Genomic DNA, 17891 nt, shown 5'->3' with positions numbered 1-17891 from the left:
GATGGCATACTAGTGGAAGTATACAAACCTTTTTTGATATACTCAGAGGACCATTATTAGCATGTTTTAACCACTCCTATATAAATGGTAGATTATCAGACACGCAACAAGGTGGTCTGATATCATTATGTTGTGATGCAAAAATCCTTGCAAAATGCTTGGCGCATAGAATTTAAAAAGTATTGTCAGATATTATTCATCCTAATCAGACAGGTTTTTTACATGAACGATACATTGGAGATAATATAAGACAAGTACTGGAAACAATAGAATACTATGAAATATTGGGGACACCAGGCCTGGTTTTCATAGCTGATTTTGAAAAGGCTTTGATAAAGTACGACTGGAGTTTATATATAAATGCCTAGAATATTTAAATTTTGGGGAATCTCTTATAAAATGTTTTAAAGTTATGTATAGTAACCCTAGGTGTAAAATAGTGAATAATGGCTACATCTCAGAAAGTTTTTAATTATCTAGAGGAGTAAAACAAGGTTGTCCACTATCAGCATATCTATTTATTATTGCCATCGTTATTGCCAATGTTAGCTGTTAAAATGTTAGCTATTGCCAATTTTAGCTGTTAAAATTAGATCAAACGATAATATTAAGGGATTAGAAATCCGTGGCTTAAAAACTAAGGTGTCATTGTACGCTGATAATTACTGTTTTCTTTTAAAACCACAATTAGAATCTCTCCACGGCCTCATAGAGGATCAAGATAATTTTGCTATTCTCTCTGGATTAAAACCAAATTATGATGAGTGTACTATATTACGTATTGGATCACAAAAAAAATGCAAATTTGAGATTACCATGTAGTTTACCAATTAAATGGTCTGATGGAGATGTGGACATACTCGGTTTACAAAACCCAAAAGATAGAAATGATCTCACAATACATTTTTATAGAAATGTAGCAAAAATAGACAAGATCTTGCTACCATATGGAAAAATCACCCTGATTAACTCTTTAGTTATGTCACAGTTGACCTATTTTCTTATGCTTTTGCCTACCCCTAGTGACCTGCTTTTTAAATTATATTAACAAAAATATTCAATTTGATTTGGAATGGCATGCCAGACAAAATTAAAAGGGCCTATTTATATAACGAATATGAATTCGGAGGGCAGAAATGAATAAATATTAAAGCATTAGACCTCTCTAAAGGCATCAGTCAAACAAAAGGTATACTTCAATCCAAACGGGTTCTCCAGTAAATTGGTAGGAATGTTTCATCCTATGTTCAAGAATGGCCCTTTTCCCTTTATTCAGATTACACCTGCTCACTTTTGTTTGAAAAGGAAATAATCTCCAAAATATCGTTACTTTTTAAACAAGCCTTAGAAAGTTGGTTGTAATTTCAGTTTAATCCTGAAAAGACAGAACAAATAATTTCAACAAATATTGTGGCTAAACTCAAATATACTAATTGACAAAAAAACACATTTTTTTTGTAGAAATGTTTTAAAAGGTATAATTTTAGTGAATGATATCATAAATAGGGCTGGTGCAGTTATGTCACAAATGCAGCTAACACATACATATGGAAATGTCTGCTCTACCCATTACAACCAATTAATTGCAGCATTACCACAAAAATGGAAGAGGCAAGTAGAAGGAAGTAAGGAACTTGTATGTCTGCCCTGTATTAAAGAACACCATTTTTTAAAAGAAAAGTGTGATAAATAAAAACATATACCAATTTCATTTAAGGACCAAAAAACTGACCACTGTGCCATATACATTGCAAAATAGTTGGGAAGAGATTTTCGATGTACCCATTCCATGGCACAGGGTTTATGAATTGATACGCAAAACAGTGCCGGACTCAAAACTTCAAATTTTTCCATTTAAATTACTATACAAAATTCTTACAACCAATATAATGTTATATATATGGGGGATACAATCTTCCCAGCTCTACAGATTTTGCTGTGAGGAGGCAGAGTCATTAGATCATTTATTTTGGTATTGTCCATATGTAGCTTGTTTTTGGTCACAGGTCCAAGAATGGCTGAAGAATTGCAACATTTGCCGAGAACTAACACTGCAGACAGCAATACTGGGTGATTTGAAAAGCCATAGTCAATCGATCAATAATATAATAATTATTATAATATGTAGAAGCTATGAGAATAGAAAGGTTCAGTACTTTGTGAAATATCACAGCACAGTTGAAAAATATCCAAAATGGATGATGTTGAGAAATAGATGGGAGTTGAATGGAGCTGAAGGGTGGGACTAATAATAAGATAACCAATAACCAAACATATGGGGTCTGCAAAATGTATATAGGTTCAGAAATATTGTGAAATAGCACAGTTACAAATACAAATCAAACTGGATGGACATCAGAAATAGAGGAAGGACTAAAAACAAACAAATATAACTATTGTAAAATAGATTGTGTCTGTAAAATGTGTATAAGATGTATAAACTGAAGGTAGAAGCCTAAGTGTTTATTAGTTTACTCCAATTGGGGGAAGGATGGTAGGGTTTGAGGGGAATAATAAAGGTATATTCTTTAAAAAGTATGTATATCTATATAGGTATATATGTGTATATGTATGCTTACGTGTATGTATATGGATTATACATATTTACCCCAAAAATATATGGCGGATTGGAAATTATGCAGACAATTTCATTGATGGAAGCAACAATCTTTCCGTGATATTAAGCTGATCCACCCCATTAAAAAAAACAACGCACTGTTTCCATCAACTATCATCAAGTTTTCTCCCGGCTTGATAGAAGCTTTGTGAACTGCGGTGGCGCAGTGGTCTAAGCAGCGCCCTCTACTCTGTGCATCACCCGTTTGTGCCCAGTGCTTTTTTTTGTGAATGCCAAGGAAGCGTATATCGATGTTCTCAGGACCTTTTCAAATGCCCGAAATCGCCGTCAATGTATAGCCACACGCACACCCAAAACACCCAAAACACCCAAAACACCCAAAACATTAACACGAGTGCTTTTTTTCCATTCTTCTCTTTTATTCTTTGTTGTTCTAGACAGCTGGCTGTTGAGCACATCTCCATCTGCTACGGAGCCTATCTGTATAGGGACCATTAAGATCTGTTTAATATGCTGCGACTGTAGATAGGGGTGGAGATTGGCGGAGCACACACACACACACACACACACACACAGATTGACTGACGGGGCATAGGGCGACGGAGCGGGCCACTCTGCCATTAACGTGCCCAGCGCTGTTATTACAGGCCTAATGACATCCCTCTCAGACCGCACGCTGGGAAAGTGGCGGCGGGAGGCCCGACTCTACCCTCTGCGGGCGTCAGCCACCAGCCGCCCCCTCCCATCAAAGAGCATCAATTCTAACGTGTCTTTTCCTTTTCCTGAACGGGGGACACACAATCGCTCTCTCTTTTCCTCCCCCCAAAAAGAGAGACACAGGCTCTCCAGATAATGTCTTTCACGGTTCAGAGGCTGTACAGGGGTTCCCTCCTGCCTCCCTTGGAATGGGAAAATTAATAGTTCCTCTTTGAAACAAATTGGCATTACGCCCCTTAATGCATTAATGTCTAGATGCTGCTACCCGCCTTGACATAGGGGCGGGGGTGGGGACAGGGGTGTGGATGGGGGAGGGCGATTGTGAGGCAATGTGATATAAAGATCCATCAGACATCGTTTCATTTATCAACCCTTTTGTATATGAACGTTACACAAAGAGGAGAGATAGATAGGGAGAGCAGTGTGTCTGTATGGAGGATTGTGAAGATATGCATGAGTGTGTGTGGAGCACAGACCCCTACTAGTGCTGGACCATGACAGCAGTTTAAATGGGGGTTAGTGTGAATAAATAATATAGAGCAACATATTATGACCCAGGAACACAGAGAAGGAGTCACCTTACTGTCTCCTCAACACTCCACTACTGTAGGCTTGGATCTATAATGAATCTCAAATGGCACCCTATTCCCTAAATACTTTTGACAAAGTAGTGCAATGATCAAGCATTCAAAGTTTAATGGTTGCCATTTAATTTCCCTTTTCATGACTGCAGTTGTCCGAATGCTTGGTGTAAGGACGGTTCTTTTTTATGTTGACAATTCTTAAAAATGAAAAAAAAAAAAAAAAACTGGAACAAATGTCATAGGGACAAAAGGAATGTTATTACCATAATATTGTTGTGGAATTGAAGTTTATTGGCACTTTAACATTTACAAAGTATCTAAATACATACTCTTAGCAAATGCATATCCCCCAAAAATACATGACCCTTTCCCTTGTTGCTTTAATGTCAAATCAAAACATACAATGATACATTGGCAGCACTTAAACAGGTAAGTCAACGTGTTGACTTGTGTTGTAGTTCCTGGACAGCCTGGGTTATAAGCCAGAGTTTGTTTCCTTTGACTTGTGGTGCAGCCACAAACAAAAAGGGTAGCTGACTCGAAATGGTTTTGTGCCACCGAACGGGCCACACCATGTGTATGAGGTTACTGACATGTCAGACAGTGTGAACATAAATGCATACACATATAAAAACTAAACTCATAAAAAAAAGAGGTCATGACAATCCATAGAGAGAAGACCAGATAGCACCAACAAAAACTTTTTAAAACTGGTGATACAAGACCGTGGTGTTCCCATGCCGTACAGAAAATAGAGTTTCAATTCAAAGGTGATGAGAGATTGTATAAGAAATACTCGACCCCACTGAACACTTCACATACAGTGTATGTAAAAGGGGCATTGAGGAGATAGTATGATCCCAGATTTGGGAGCAGGCTACTGAGGATAGTGTGAACACCATACTGTATAATGATTAGTGTATGAAAATAGATCTGAAGGAAAATGTTTGGTTGGTCAGGTTCATAAGCAGGTTCATATCCTCTAACAGTCTGACTGGTCTGGTTCATCCAGATACTTTCTCTGGGTTTTATATTTGATTTCATCTCTGCTGCAAAATACCGCCACGGAGAGATGCACCTGAAAACAGAAATCTAACACTGGACTCCCCCGAATGAAAACATTCTTAGTCAAAATACATTGAGGAGCTGTTTCATGAAGATCTTATATACAAACCATAGAGACACAATCTAGATGGTATATTTCTATGATAAAACCTGCATGTCAGCGACATAATTTCCAGTTACCATAGATTCTAGATTGTATATTTCTATGATAAAACCTGCATGTCAGCGTCATCATCTCCGGTTACCATAGATTCTAGATTGTATATTTCTATGATAAAACCTGCATGTCAGCGTCATCATCTCCAGTTACCATAGATTCTAGATTGTATATTTCTATGATAAAACCTGCATGTCAGCGTCATCATCTCCAGTTACCATAGCGAGCGTGAGGCTTCAGATCTGTCCTTTTTGAAAATATATACTATGACTTGAATTCCCTCCAAAAGATTCCACGGTACATTCTTTACCAAATACATTCTCTACTCTAAAATATACTGTTCCTCTGGCTACAAAACAAATGTGGTTAGTACCTCTGTGCTCTGTCCCATATCTTACTGAGGAGAAAAGGTGTGTTAGCCTGATCCCAGATCTGTTGATGCCATCTTGTTTGTGTTGTCATTAGCTGCAAACCAGCACAAACATATCTGGGACCAGGCTAGAGATGGGCAGTAATGTCAGTAAAACTGTGAGACATTACAGACTGTCCTGTTACCTACAGATCTTTGAAGTGGAATTGATGACACTGACTGACCGCTGACCAATAACAAGAATATCACTGTGCTCAAAGATACGGTCACTCAGTTGTTTTTGTTTCAGTTGGGAATTTCTGTTGGGATGTTGTGCTCTGTCGTTTCCTCTTTGAATGAATCGTCCTCTTCATCCTCCTCACGCTCCTCCTCTTCTTCCTGAAACATAAAACATATAATAGGGTCAACACAGAATATTCAGGCACAGTATTCTCCTCACCTGGGTCCTCAAAATGGGTCTCTGGAAGGTCAAAAATATAAATGCCTTTAGACCACAGTTGGACAAATCACATCCGAACTCACAACCATAAATGAGATTTTTAGACAGGTCTGTCTCAATATCAACAGGGATAAGTAGTTAGTGTTGGTAGGCTAGTGTTGTGCTGGTGTTAAAGGCATTGTTCAGCAGCCATTTCCTCTTAGAACAAAGAGCTGTAGTCAGGGTGGGCAGGACTTGACACCCAGCTGATTCAGAAGGGAAGGCAAAGTGAAAGTGACGGTGGCGACAGCCGCAACAGTGACTAAATGACTCTGACAGATGCAATTATCTCCTTCTCTAGAGGTTAATATACACACCGAGTTTGAAAATGTAATGACTGCTTTAAGGAGCGTGTGTGTACGTGCAGCTGGACAGACCTACATGAGGTGTAGGCCTAGAGTAGATTCTTGGTGTGGATGTGAAGGCCCGCTGATTCTTCTAACAGTGTGTTTGGTGTGTAGATGTGGTTCTGTTTCCCCTCACAGTATCCTTATAGGATACTCTATATCTAACGACATAGTAGAAAGGTATTGGTACATTCCTCAGTGCTCGCAAATACCAGTGTAGACTACCCATTATGGCTGTGACGGCTATAGAATTTTGGATGACAGTTATTGATCAGCTAATTAACCACGGTCTCCATAATAACTTTTTGAATAGCAAAAAAAAATATATATATATATAGTGGGACAAAAAAGTATTGTAGTAGACACCAATTGTGCAAGTTCTCCCACTTAAAAAGATGAGAGAGGCCTGTAATTTTCATCATAGGTACACTTCAACTATGACAGACAAAATGAAAAAATAAAAAATAAATCCAGAAAATCACATTGTAGTTATGCATTAGGGGGCGCTATTACATTTTTTGGATGAAAAACGTTCCCGTTTAAAACAAGATATTTTGTCACGAAAAGATGCTCGACTATGCATATAATTGATAGCTTTGGAAAGAAAACACTCTGACGTTTCCAAAACTGCAAAGATATTGTCTGTGAGTGCCACCGAACTGATGTTACAGGCGAAACCCAGATAAAAATCCAACCAGGATGTGCCGCATTGTTTGAAACCTCCTCATGCCAATGACTCCTTATATGGCTGTGAATGAGCTACGAATGAGCTTACGTTTTCCACATATTCCCCAAGGTGTCTACAGCATTGTGACGTCTTTTTAGGCATTTCCATTGAAGAATAGCCGTAAGGGACCATATATAGCATGTGGTCACATGGTGTCTCCCTCAGAAAATCTTGCGTAAAATACTGAGGTAGCCATTTTTCCAATTGCTTCTTATGAGAAACCAATTGCCTCGTCGGATATATATGTTATTAAAAACACCTTGAGGATGGATCCTAAACAACGTTTGCCGTGTTTCTGTCGATATTATGGAGCAAATTTTGAAAAAAGTTTGGCGTTATAGTTGTAGCATTTTCTGGTCGATTTCTCAGCCAAGCATGATGAAGAAACGGGAGCTATTTCGCCTACAAAAATAATAATATTTTTGGAAAAAAGGAACATTTGCTATCTAACTGGGAGTCTCCTGAGTGGAAAGCATCTGAAGTTCTTCAAAGGTAAATGATTTCATTCGGTTGCTTTTCTTATTTTCGTGAAAATGTTGCCTGCTGCCAGCAGAGCCTAGCATAGCATTATGCCATGATAAACTTACACAAATGCTTGTCTAGCGTTGGCTGTAACGCATATTTTGAAAATCTGAGACGACAGTGTTGTTAACAAAAGGCTAAGCTTGTGTTTGAATATATTTATTTAATTTCATTTGCGATTTTCATGAATAGGAAAAGTTTCTAGGGGTATTTATGTCCACTGCGTTATGCTAATGCATTTGAGGCTATGATTACGATGCCGGATCAGGGATTGCTCGTCGCAAGAGGTTAATGAATTTATTTGCAAATTATGGTGGAAAATAAGTATTTGGTCAATAACAAAAGTTTATCTCAACACTTTGTTATATACCCTTTGTTGGCAATGACAGAGGTCAAGCGTTTTCACACAAGTCTTCACAACGTTTTCACAAACTGTTGCTGGTATTTTGGCCCATTCCTCCATGCAGATCTCCTCTAGAGCAGTGAAGTTTTGGGGCTGTTGCTGGGCAACACGGACTTTCAACTCCCTCTAAATATTTTCTATGGGGTTGAGATCTGGAGACTGGCTAGGCCACTCCAGGACCTTGAAATGCTTCTTACGAAGCCACTCCTTCGTTGCCCGGGCGGTGTGTTTGGGATCATTGTCATGCTGAAAGACCCAGCCACGTTTCATCTTCAATGCCCTTGCTGATGGAAGGAGGTTTTCACTCAAAATCTCATGATACATGGCCCCATTCATTCTTTCCTTTACACGGATCAGTCGTCCTGGTCCCTTTGCAGAAAAACAGCCCCAAAGCATGATGTTTCCACCCCCATGCTTCACAGTAAGTATGTTGTTCTTTGGATGCAACTCAGCATTCTTTGTCCTCCAAACACGACGAGTTGAGTTTTTATCAAAAAGTTATATTTTGGTTTCATCTGACCATATGACATTCTCCCAATCTTCTTCTGGATCATCCAAATGCTCTCTAGCAAACTTCAGACGGGCCTGGACATGTACTGGCTTAAGCTGGGGGACTCGTCTGGCACTGCAGGATTTGAGTCCCTGGCGACGTACTGTGTTACTGACGGTAGGCTTTGTTACTTTGGTCCCAGCTCTCTGCAGGTCATTCATTTGGTCCCCCCTGTGTGGTTCTGGGATTTTTGCTCACCGATCATTTTGACCCCACGGGGTTAGATCTTGCGTGGAGCCCCAGATCGAGGGAGATTATCAGTGTTCTTGTATGTCTTCCATTTCCTAATAATTGCTCCCACAGTTGATTTCTTCTAACCAAGCTGCTTACCTATTGCAGATTCAGTCTTCCCAGCCTGGTGCAGGTCTACAATTCTGTTTCTGGTGTCCTTTGACAGCTATTTGGTCTTGGCCATAGTAGAGTTTGACTGTTTGAGGTTGTGGACAGGTGTCTTTTATACTGATAACAAGTTCAAACAGGTGCCATTAATACAGGTAACGAGTGGAGGACAGAGGAGCCTCTTAAAGAAGAAGTTACAGGTCTGTGAGAAACAGAAATCTTGCTTGTTTGTAGGTGACCAAATACTTATTTTTGACCATAATTTGCAAATAAATTCATTAAAAATCCTACAATGTGATTTTCTGGATTACTTTGTGTACCTATGATGAAAATTACAGGCCTCTCTCATTTTTTTTAAGTGGGGGAACTTGCACAATTGGTGGCTGACTAACTACTTTTTTGCCCCACTGTATGTATGCACGTACCTATGATAAAAATGACAGACCTCTATATATATATATACATACACACACATACACACATACAGTGGGGAGAACTAGTATTTGATACACTGCCGATTTTGCAGGTTTTCCTACTTACAAAGCATGTAGAGGTCTGTCATTTTTATCATAGGTACATTTCAACTGTGAGAGACGGAAGCTAAAACAAAAATTCAGAATATCACATTGTATGATTTTTAAGTAATTAATTTGCATTTTATTGCATGACATAAGTATTTGATACATTAAAAAAAGCAGAACTTAATATTTGGTACAGAAACCTTTGTTTGCAATTACAGAGATCATACATTTCCTGTAGTTCTTGACCAGGTTTGCACACACTGCAGCAGGGATTTTGGCCCACTCCTCCATACAGACCTTCTCCAGACCCTTCAGGTTTCGGGGCTGTCGCTGGGCAATACGGACTTTCAGCTCCCTCCAAAGACTTTCTATTGGGTTCAGGTCTGGTGACTGGCGAGGCCACTCCAGGACCTTGAGATGCAACTTACGGAGCCACTCCTTAGTTGCCCTGGCTGTGTGTTTCGGGTCGTTGTCATGCTGGAAACCCAGCCACCACCCATCTTCAATGCTCTTACTAAGGGAAGGAGGTTGTTGGCCAAGATCTTGCGATACATGGCCTCATCCATCCTCCCCTCAGTACGGTGCAGTCGTCCTGTCCCCTTTGCAGAAAAGCATCCCCAAATAATTTAGATTTTTTTATTTGACCTTTATTTAACTAGGCAAGTCAGTTAAGAACAAATTCTTATTTTCAATGACGGCCTAGGAACAGTGGGTTTACTGCCTGTTCAGGGGCAGAATGACAGATTTGTACCTTGTCAGCTCTGGGATTTGAACTTGCAAGTTCCATGACGGCGTAGTGTGTTACTCATGGTTGTCTTTGAGACTGTGGTACCAGCTCTCTTCGGGTCATTGACCAGGTCCTGCTGTGTAGTTCTGGGCTGATCCCTCACCTTCCTCATGATCATTGATGCCCCACAAGGTGAGATCTTGCATGGAGCCCCAGACCGAGGGTGATTGACCGTCATCTTGAACTTCTTCCATTTTTTACCTAAGCAAATGAAGACTTGTTTGCTGAAACACCTGGCTTGTTTCAGCAAGGAGAAACAAAGTTGGACTCAACCTCACAAATGCCCAGCCGTCCAGTCTTCCGTCAGCTGTTCATTCCACAAAAAAAAAACAGTTATGGCAGTTATTTTATTTTCATGACAGTGTTTATCTCTGACCATCGGTTACATGGTTATAAAGTAATTGTGCCAGCCCTACTCCTATGGTAGTTATTATAACACAGGAGAAAATCTCCCCATACTCCCAAGTGCACTTCAACAGCAGCTAATTGAGCCAATTGAGTATTTAAACATCAGATTGCAGTCCCTATTAGCCCTGGTCAAAAGTAGTGCACTGTATAGGGAATAGGGTGGAACGCAGCCTAACTACGAAGCAGAGTGGATCTCCCAAGCTTGATAACTGCAAGACATTAGCAGTGGAGTCGTAAATCAGCCAGGGCCAGAGTTTAGTTCTGGTTCATATATCACCCTGTAACTCACATACACCTTGTCTGTGTCTCCTCTATGGACGCACTTCTGATATGCAGCCTCCCACCGGTAAAAAATGCCTTACTCTTTCCTGAACTCAGGATACTTCTCCACCTCCCTCCTTCGGCCGGGCCACACCCGCGGTCCGATATAAATCTATCGTTGCCGGGGACATGTCGTGAACCTCGGCCGACGTACGTATCGGGCCGTGTCATCCACCAAATCTCTCGGACAAGCCTGCCAATTTTCCAATTACCTGTGGCACCATTCACTATCTCATCCCCAGGCAATGGGGAGACAGGAGGCGAGGAGAGGCCAGGCTGGCCAATAGCTAGCGCATGCTAACAGTCTCATAAACAGCCAGGGTTGGGGCTAAGAGCAGCTCCTTAAGTACTGTAAATAGACTGACTGGCTGATTTTAATGTACCTATGCTGACCTGGTCATGTTCTGTTAGCAGCTCCAGCAAACACTTAAAGACTTAATTTGTCCAGTATAGAAAGTATAGGGATAAAGAGAGAGGCCAGGTGTATGACGGCACTACACAATATACTCTGAAGGAGATAAAGAGAGAGGTCAGGTAATGACGGCACTACACAATATACTCTGAAGGAGATAAAGAGAGAGGTCAGGTAATGACGGCACTACACAATATACACTGAAGGAGATAAAGAGAGAGGCCAGGTGTATGACGGCACTACACAATATACACTGAAGGAGATAAAGAGAGAGGCCAGGTGTATGACGGCACTACACAATATACACTGAAGGAGATAAAGGAGATAAAGAGAGAGGCCAGGTGTATGACGGCACTACACAATATACACTGAAGGAGATAAAGAGAGAGGCCAGGTGTATGACGGCACAATATACACACAATATACACTGAAGGAGATGAAGGAGATAAAGATAGAGGCCAGGTGTATGACGGCACTACACAATATACACTGAAGGAGATAAAGAGAGAGGCCAGGTGTATGACGGCACTACACAATATACACTGAAGGAGATAAAGAGAGAGGCCAGGTGTATGACGGCACTACACAATATACACTGAAGGAGATAAAGATAGAGGCCAGGTGTATGACGGCACTACACAATATACACTGAAGGAGATAAAGAGAGAGGCCAGGTGTATGACGGCACTACACAATATACACTGAAGGAGATAAAGATAGAGGCCAGGTGTATGACGGCACTACACAATATACACTGAAGGAGATAAAGAGAGAGGCCAGGTGTATGACGGCACTACACAATATACACTGAAGGAGATAAAGAGAGAGGCCAGGTGTATGACGGCACTACACAATATACACTGAAGGAGCTAACGCTACACAAGTAAAACGTGTTCAGAGAGAGACGGGAGCTTTTTCAGTATTTTTACTAGTGTGAAATACTGTACATAACATGTTTAAATAATCACATTAATAAAAACATGGAAACATGCTGATATGATCATTACTGCACTGCTGTGGAGGACATGAACAATGCCAAGTAACTAACAACTACTACAAGCTGTGGTGCACCCTTTCCATTATGACCACAAACATAGGAGTTAGCAAGACAGCACAAATAGATCTGGCACCAGAACCCCTGAGCCTGTTCCCTCACAGAAACAGAAGAATGAGATAGTGGGACCGGCCTTGCGTCAGGGCCCCCTGACAGACAGAATGATATTTGCTCTGTGAGGAGTGGAGTGGAGAGAGCCACCAGAAAGAGGTCTTCCCTCAAAGGGCCTGGAGAAAGGGAGAGAGTGGTGGAGGAAGAGGGGATAAGAGGGAGAGAGAGAGAAACTGACAGGCTCTGGCATATCTCCATCACTCGCCTTTGGAGATATGTAGGAGGAAAAGGGGATGGAGGGGAAGAAAGAGACAGAAAGGTAGAGGGAGAGAGACTGTTCCGCCCACACATACTCTCTCTCCATGGGTCACCAGCCCTCTGTCACCAGCAGCACATACATGTATGATAATGACATGCCACATGTTTTATTCTAATTGAGTTTGGTGTTCTTAAAGGGCATGCAGAGCCTGTCGTCTACCGCTCTCCTGCGTTCTCACACACTGCTACTGCTGCTCTCAACATGTGAGTCTGGAAGGAGAGAGGTGGAGAGAGATGGAGACTACTCCCCCCACACAAGAGGAGGAGAGCAAGGATGAGGGGGAGGAGAGTAGTGAACCCTAGGTGGCAACAAAGGCCCATGGAGCTGCTAATGTGCTCGAGGCTGAGACCCCCACTGGCTGAAAGGGAGAACACAATCGCTCCAAAAGACAACCCCCTCCTCCATCCTTCCCCCCGCCCACACACCACATACAGAAAACTTCATAATGCGGGATAAAAAAACAATGCTGTAAAATAACATTTAAATGTCCAACACCACATCTCCTTCTTTAATGAGCTTCAGCATCGTCCCTTTATCAAGCTGGCGCAGTCCTCACAAGAATTAGCAGCCAATTAGTAGGACTTACTTTCCTTTTTGTTTTGATTGTATTTACCAGTGTGGTTGTCTGTGGTGCACTGTGTGTGTGTGGTGGAGGAAGTAGTGTTATGGTACTGGGTTTCTTTGATAAGTGCTGCTGGGTGGTTCTGAGGGGTTTACAGCATCCCTGCAAGGTATTGATGCTCCTAGAACCGCATGAAAACACCCACAGTGTGAACAACATTAAAGCATACAAATAACTAACGATTAAAACACCTCATATGACCAACACTAATGTCCAAAAGAGAGTGTACAAAGACAGACTCTGGTGTGAAGCCCTGTGTGTATTCATACAGTCATCAAACACTCTTTCACAAAGACGATATTTGTGTCCTTTTGAAAGGGACAAATGAAATTCTAATGGCACAAAAGGAATTGATTAAGCAAATGAAGGGTGGTGTGTCTGTGTGTGTGAGTGAGTGAGGAAGAAAGAGTGAGAAAAGAAGAGTGTATGTGTGTGTCAGTGTATAACCATGAAATGTGTGTATGAACGCCTGTGAGTGTGTGTGTATGAGCGTGGGAGTTTATGAGCATGAATGTATGTGTATGTGTGTGAGTGTGTATGAATGTGCGCACCGGTGTGATTTAAAGCCTCTGTGGCCACTTAGGAGAGGACACAATAGAATTGGTTGGGCCATAAACAGTAGTTTCATTAGTTCCTTCAGACAGTGCATTACATTTAAACACATCTCACCCACATACACACGGCCTCCTCTCCTCTACCTCGTTCTTCTCCGGTCCTGTTCTCCCTCTCTTTTTCTTCCCTACTCCTCATCTTCCTCTCCGTCGCTCCCTACACCACACCGCCCAGCCAAACCAGTCACCAGAAAGCAGCACAATTAAATTTCATGACTGCGCATATTTGTGATTCCCATTTCGTTTATTACAAAGGGCATTCATTAATCTCCCTTCTCTTCCGAGAAGCGGATTTCCATTTTAGTGAGGCATGACAGATACTGAGGTGAGCCTACCAAGCCAGGCTTAATTTAATCAGAGGTAAAATGCACAAGCGGGAGGTTTTTATCCTCTGTTTGATAAGAGCGGATGCTCACAGAGAAAATATATGGTGGCGTTGTGTGTGTGTGTGTGTGTGTGTGTGTGTGTGTGTGTGTGTGTGTGTGTGTGTGTGTGTGTGTGTGTGTGTGGGGGAGAAGTAATTTCTCTGCAGTTTCCAATTTGAACCATTTCAAATGTGGCACTAAATCATAAATAAAGGCTAAAGGCAAAGTGCTTGGTAGGAATCTGTGGGGCAAACTGGCCAAAGTGCCTCTTCCATTATCTCGGAGTAATGGAGAGGACACACAAAGAAATCAGGAACAAATAAAAACAACAGAAACCTGAAAGAAGCTGAAAATGAGGGACCAGAGGACAAGTCAATGAAAAGCCTTACAGGTTGAGGGACTGCTGAATGTGGCTATTAGTGCTGAGCGATTAACTGACATTCCAGGTATTATTTATTTTTTACAACTCGTTGACCTACATCTGTTCAATTGTTTGAATTCCATTTAGTTCAGTTGTTTTTCTGTGAGCTCGATGTCCAGTTTCTGTAGAGATAAATCCGATCAAGCCTTAACAGTGTAAGATGTAGTAGGAAGTTGTAGTTTCCAACAGGCCACTATTCTACATGGTTTAGAGCAGAAAACAAGGTAATTAACTACAATGACCATAATCCATTGCGTGCTCGCTTACTTGTCCGGAACAGACACAAAGACTGAGAGAAAAAAGAACCCAATATCTAGAGGGATTAGAAAAAAATTGCTTTGCAAGCCTGAAAATACATGATCTAAATTATTGATAGTTGATACTTAGCAGTCCTAAACTATGCCTTATTTACTTTGAAGAACCACTAAAATAGTGATTTTGTCAGACAGATATGAGATGATGACTTGGAATTAAATAATAAAGTAATCAAATAAAACAAATATTTATATTATAAAGTAAAGTCATGTGAATAAATTATGGTTAATAAGAGATAAGCAATAATCCCTCATCTTTTTACCAAAACAGAGGCAGGGCGGCCATTTTGTTATTGTTTCATCAAACAAACAATAGGCCTATAGCAAATGCAGCATATGACATTAATTTTGCACATGTAAATAGCACTTTTCAGTAGTGCTGAAAGCATGGCATTTCATGAGTGCAGCATTTATTTTTCAACTCGACTCAATGAGCAACAGAGTAGGGCTGTCTAATAAGTCCTTAGTTTTGGGGTTATGCTCGCGTAAATCAATTTTGTTAATCTATACTTCCAATTTTCCAAGTCCTATTCTTGAAGATCAAGGGGTATTACATGGTTTTTAATGTAAATATATAATTTAATCTAATTATTATATGTAGTAGAAAGTGATTGGTCAGAAGAAGCCTACATAACCAACCCATAAAGTAAAATTTAACATCCATATATGGCCAGCTATGAAAACTTTAACATTGATTTATCTTGCAATAGATGTTGTTCAATTGGTAACATACATTTTTGTTTTCTTCTAATGCCTCCTAAGGGGAAAGTAATCTAAAAGTAACGGAACGTAATCAGATTACTTTACCGAGTTTGGGTTACATTACTGATTACAATTTTGGACAGGTAACTAGTAACTAACAGATTACATTTAGAAAGCAATCTATCCAACCCTGGAAATAACACATGGATTCATGTAGTAACCAAAAAAGTGTTAAACAAATCAAAATATATTTTAGATTCTTCAAAGTAGCCCCCCTTTGCTTTAATGACAGTTTAGCACATTCTTGGCATTCTCTCAACCACCTTCACCTGGAATGCTTTCACAACAGTCTTGAAGGAGTTCCCACATATGCTGAGCACTTGTTGGCTGCTTCTCCCTTACTCTGCACTCCAACTCATCCCAAACCATCTTAATTGGGTTGAGGTCGGGTGATTGTGGAGGCCAGGTCATCTGATGCAGCACTCCATTACTCTCATTCTTGGTCAAATAACCCTTGCACAGCCTGGAGGTGTGTTGGGTCATCGTCCTGTTGAAAAACAAATGATAGTCCCACTAAGTGCAAATCTGATCCGATGGCGTATTGCTGCAGAATACCGTTGTAGACATGCTGGTTAAGTGTGCCTTGAATGCTAAATAAATCACAGACAGTATCACCAGCAAAGCACAATCACACCTCCTTCTCCATGCTTCACGGTGGGAACCACACATGCAGAGATCATCCGTTCACCTACTCTGCGTCTCACAAAGACACAGCGTTTGGAACCCAAAATCTCAAATTTGGACTCATCAGACCAAAGGACAGATTTCCCCCGGTTTAATGTCCATTGCTCGTGTTTCTTGGCCCAAGCAAGTCTCTTCTTATTATTGGTGTCCTTTAGTAGTGGTTTCTTTGAAGCAATTTGACCATGAAGACCTGATTCACACAGTCTCCTCTGAACAGTTGATGTTGAGATGTGTCTGTTACTTGAACTCTGTGAAGAATTTATTTGGGCTGCCATTTCTGAGGCTAGTAACTCCAATGAACGTATCCTCTGCAGCAGAGGTAACTCTGGGTCTTCCCTTGCTGTGGCGGTCCGCATGAGAGCCAGTTTCAACATAGCGCTTGATGGTTTTTACGACTGTACTTGAAGAAACTTTCAAAGTTCTTGACATTTTCTGCACTGACTAACCTTCATGTCTTAAAGTAATGACGGACTGTCATTTCTCTTTGCTTATTTCAGCTGTTCTTGCCATAATATGGACTTTGCCTTTTACCAAATAGGGCTATCTTCTGTATACCAACCCTACCTTGTCACAACACAACTGATTGGCTCAAACACTTTGAGGAAAGAAATTCCACTATTTAACTTTTAGCAAGGCCCACCTGTTAATTGAAATGCATTCCAGGTGACTACCTCATGAATCTGGTTGAGAGAACGCCAAGAGTGTGCAAAGCGATCATCAATGCAAAGGGTGGCTACTTTGAAGAATGTCGAATATAAAATATATTTTGATTGGTTTAACACTTTTTTTGGTTACTACATGATTCCATATGTGTTATTTCATAGATGATGTCTTCACCATTATTCTACAATGTAGAAAATAGTCTTGAAGGAGTAGGTGTGTCCAAACTTTTGACTGGTACTGTACATTCTGCATTCAGAATGAACAAAGCTGTGGTTGTGTTCATGAAAAGAGTAAATTTAGTGGGTAGACTGATTGCTAGTGGAATATTTCTAAGGGATGTGTTGGTGTCGATTTCTCCTCTTTCGACTCCTTCGACAAGGGTGGTAGTTGCGAATCTGCTTCAGTTAATCACGGATGATCAAATCTGGAAAGAGCCGAGTCGTTTTCGTAAGTTTGCTTACGGTTTTCGTGTCGGCAGGTTCAGGCAGATGTCGTTAAGCATGTTGTTTCGTTCCAGAGGCAAGTGTTCATGTTTCTGAATAACAATGAGCAACAGTTAAAATGTGCATTTTAAAGTGAGGCATGGGGAGGGGCTCTACGCGGGGTTTGCCAGCAAAGATAGTCTGCAGTGCTTTGAGTGTGGGGACTTGGGGCATAAGAGCTTTGCGTGACCACATAAAGGCTGTAGACAAGGTGAGGGTACAAGTGCCAGTGGGGGAAATCGAGGTCAACGGGCAGG

The 17891-nt window shown here is 40.9% G+C and overlaps 1 protein-coding gene across 6 annotated transcripts in view; it reads right to left on the bottom strand.

The window, feature by feature from the left end:
* Positions 1 to 4133: 4133 nt before the first annotated feature.
* LOC118397660 (PHD finger protein 14) overlaps positions 4134 to 17891 on the bottom strand; it is a 116490-nt gene continuing 102732 nt past the window's right edge. For 3 of the 6 annotated variants that reach the window (XM_052470111.1, XM_052470110.1, XM_052470112.1), the window contains exon 20: positions 4134 to 5849. In XM_052470111.1, coding sequence (XP_052326071.1) covers positions 5757 to 5849 — 93 coding nt within the window. In that variant the 3' untranslated portion in view covers positions 4134 to 5756. The remainder of the gene's footprint in view (positions 5850 to 17891) is intronic. The other 3 variants (XR_008070792.1, XR_008070794.1, XR_008070793.1) reach the window with 3 other exon arrangements.

The sequence above is a fragment of the Oncorhynchus keta genome, chromosome 19, assembly GCF_023373465.1.
Source record: "Oncorhynchus keta strain PuntledgeMale-10-30-2019 chromosome 19, Oket_V2, whole genome shotgun sequence".
NCBI classification, from domain to species: Eukaryota; Metazoa; Chordata; class Actinopteri; order Salmoniformes; family Salmonidae; genus Oncorhynchus; species Oncorhynchus keta.
Note: the sequence above shows the minus strand (reverse complement) of the source record. Positions and strands in the feature narration are given on the sequence as shown.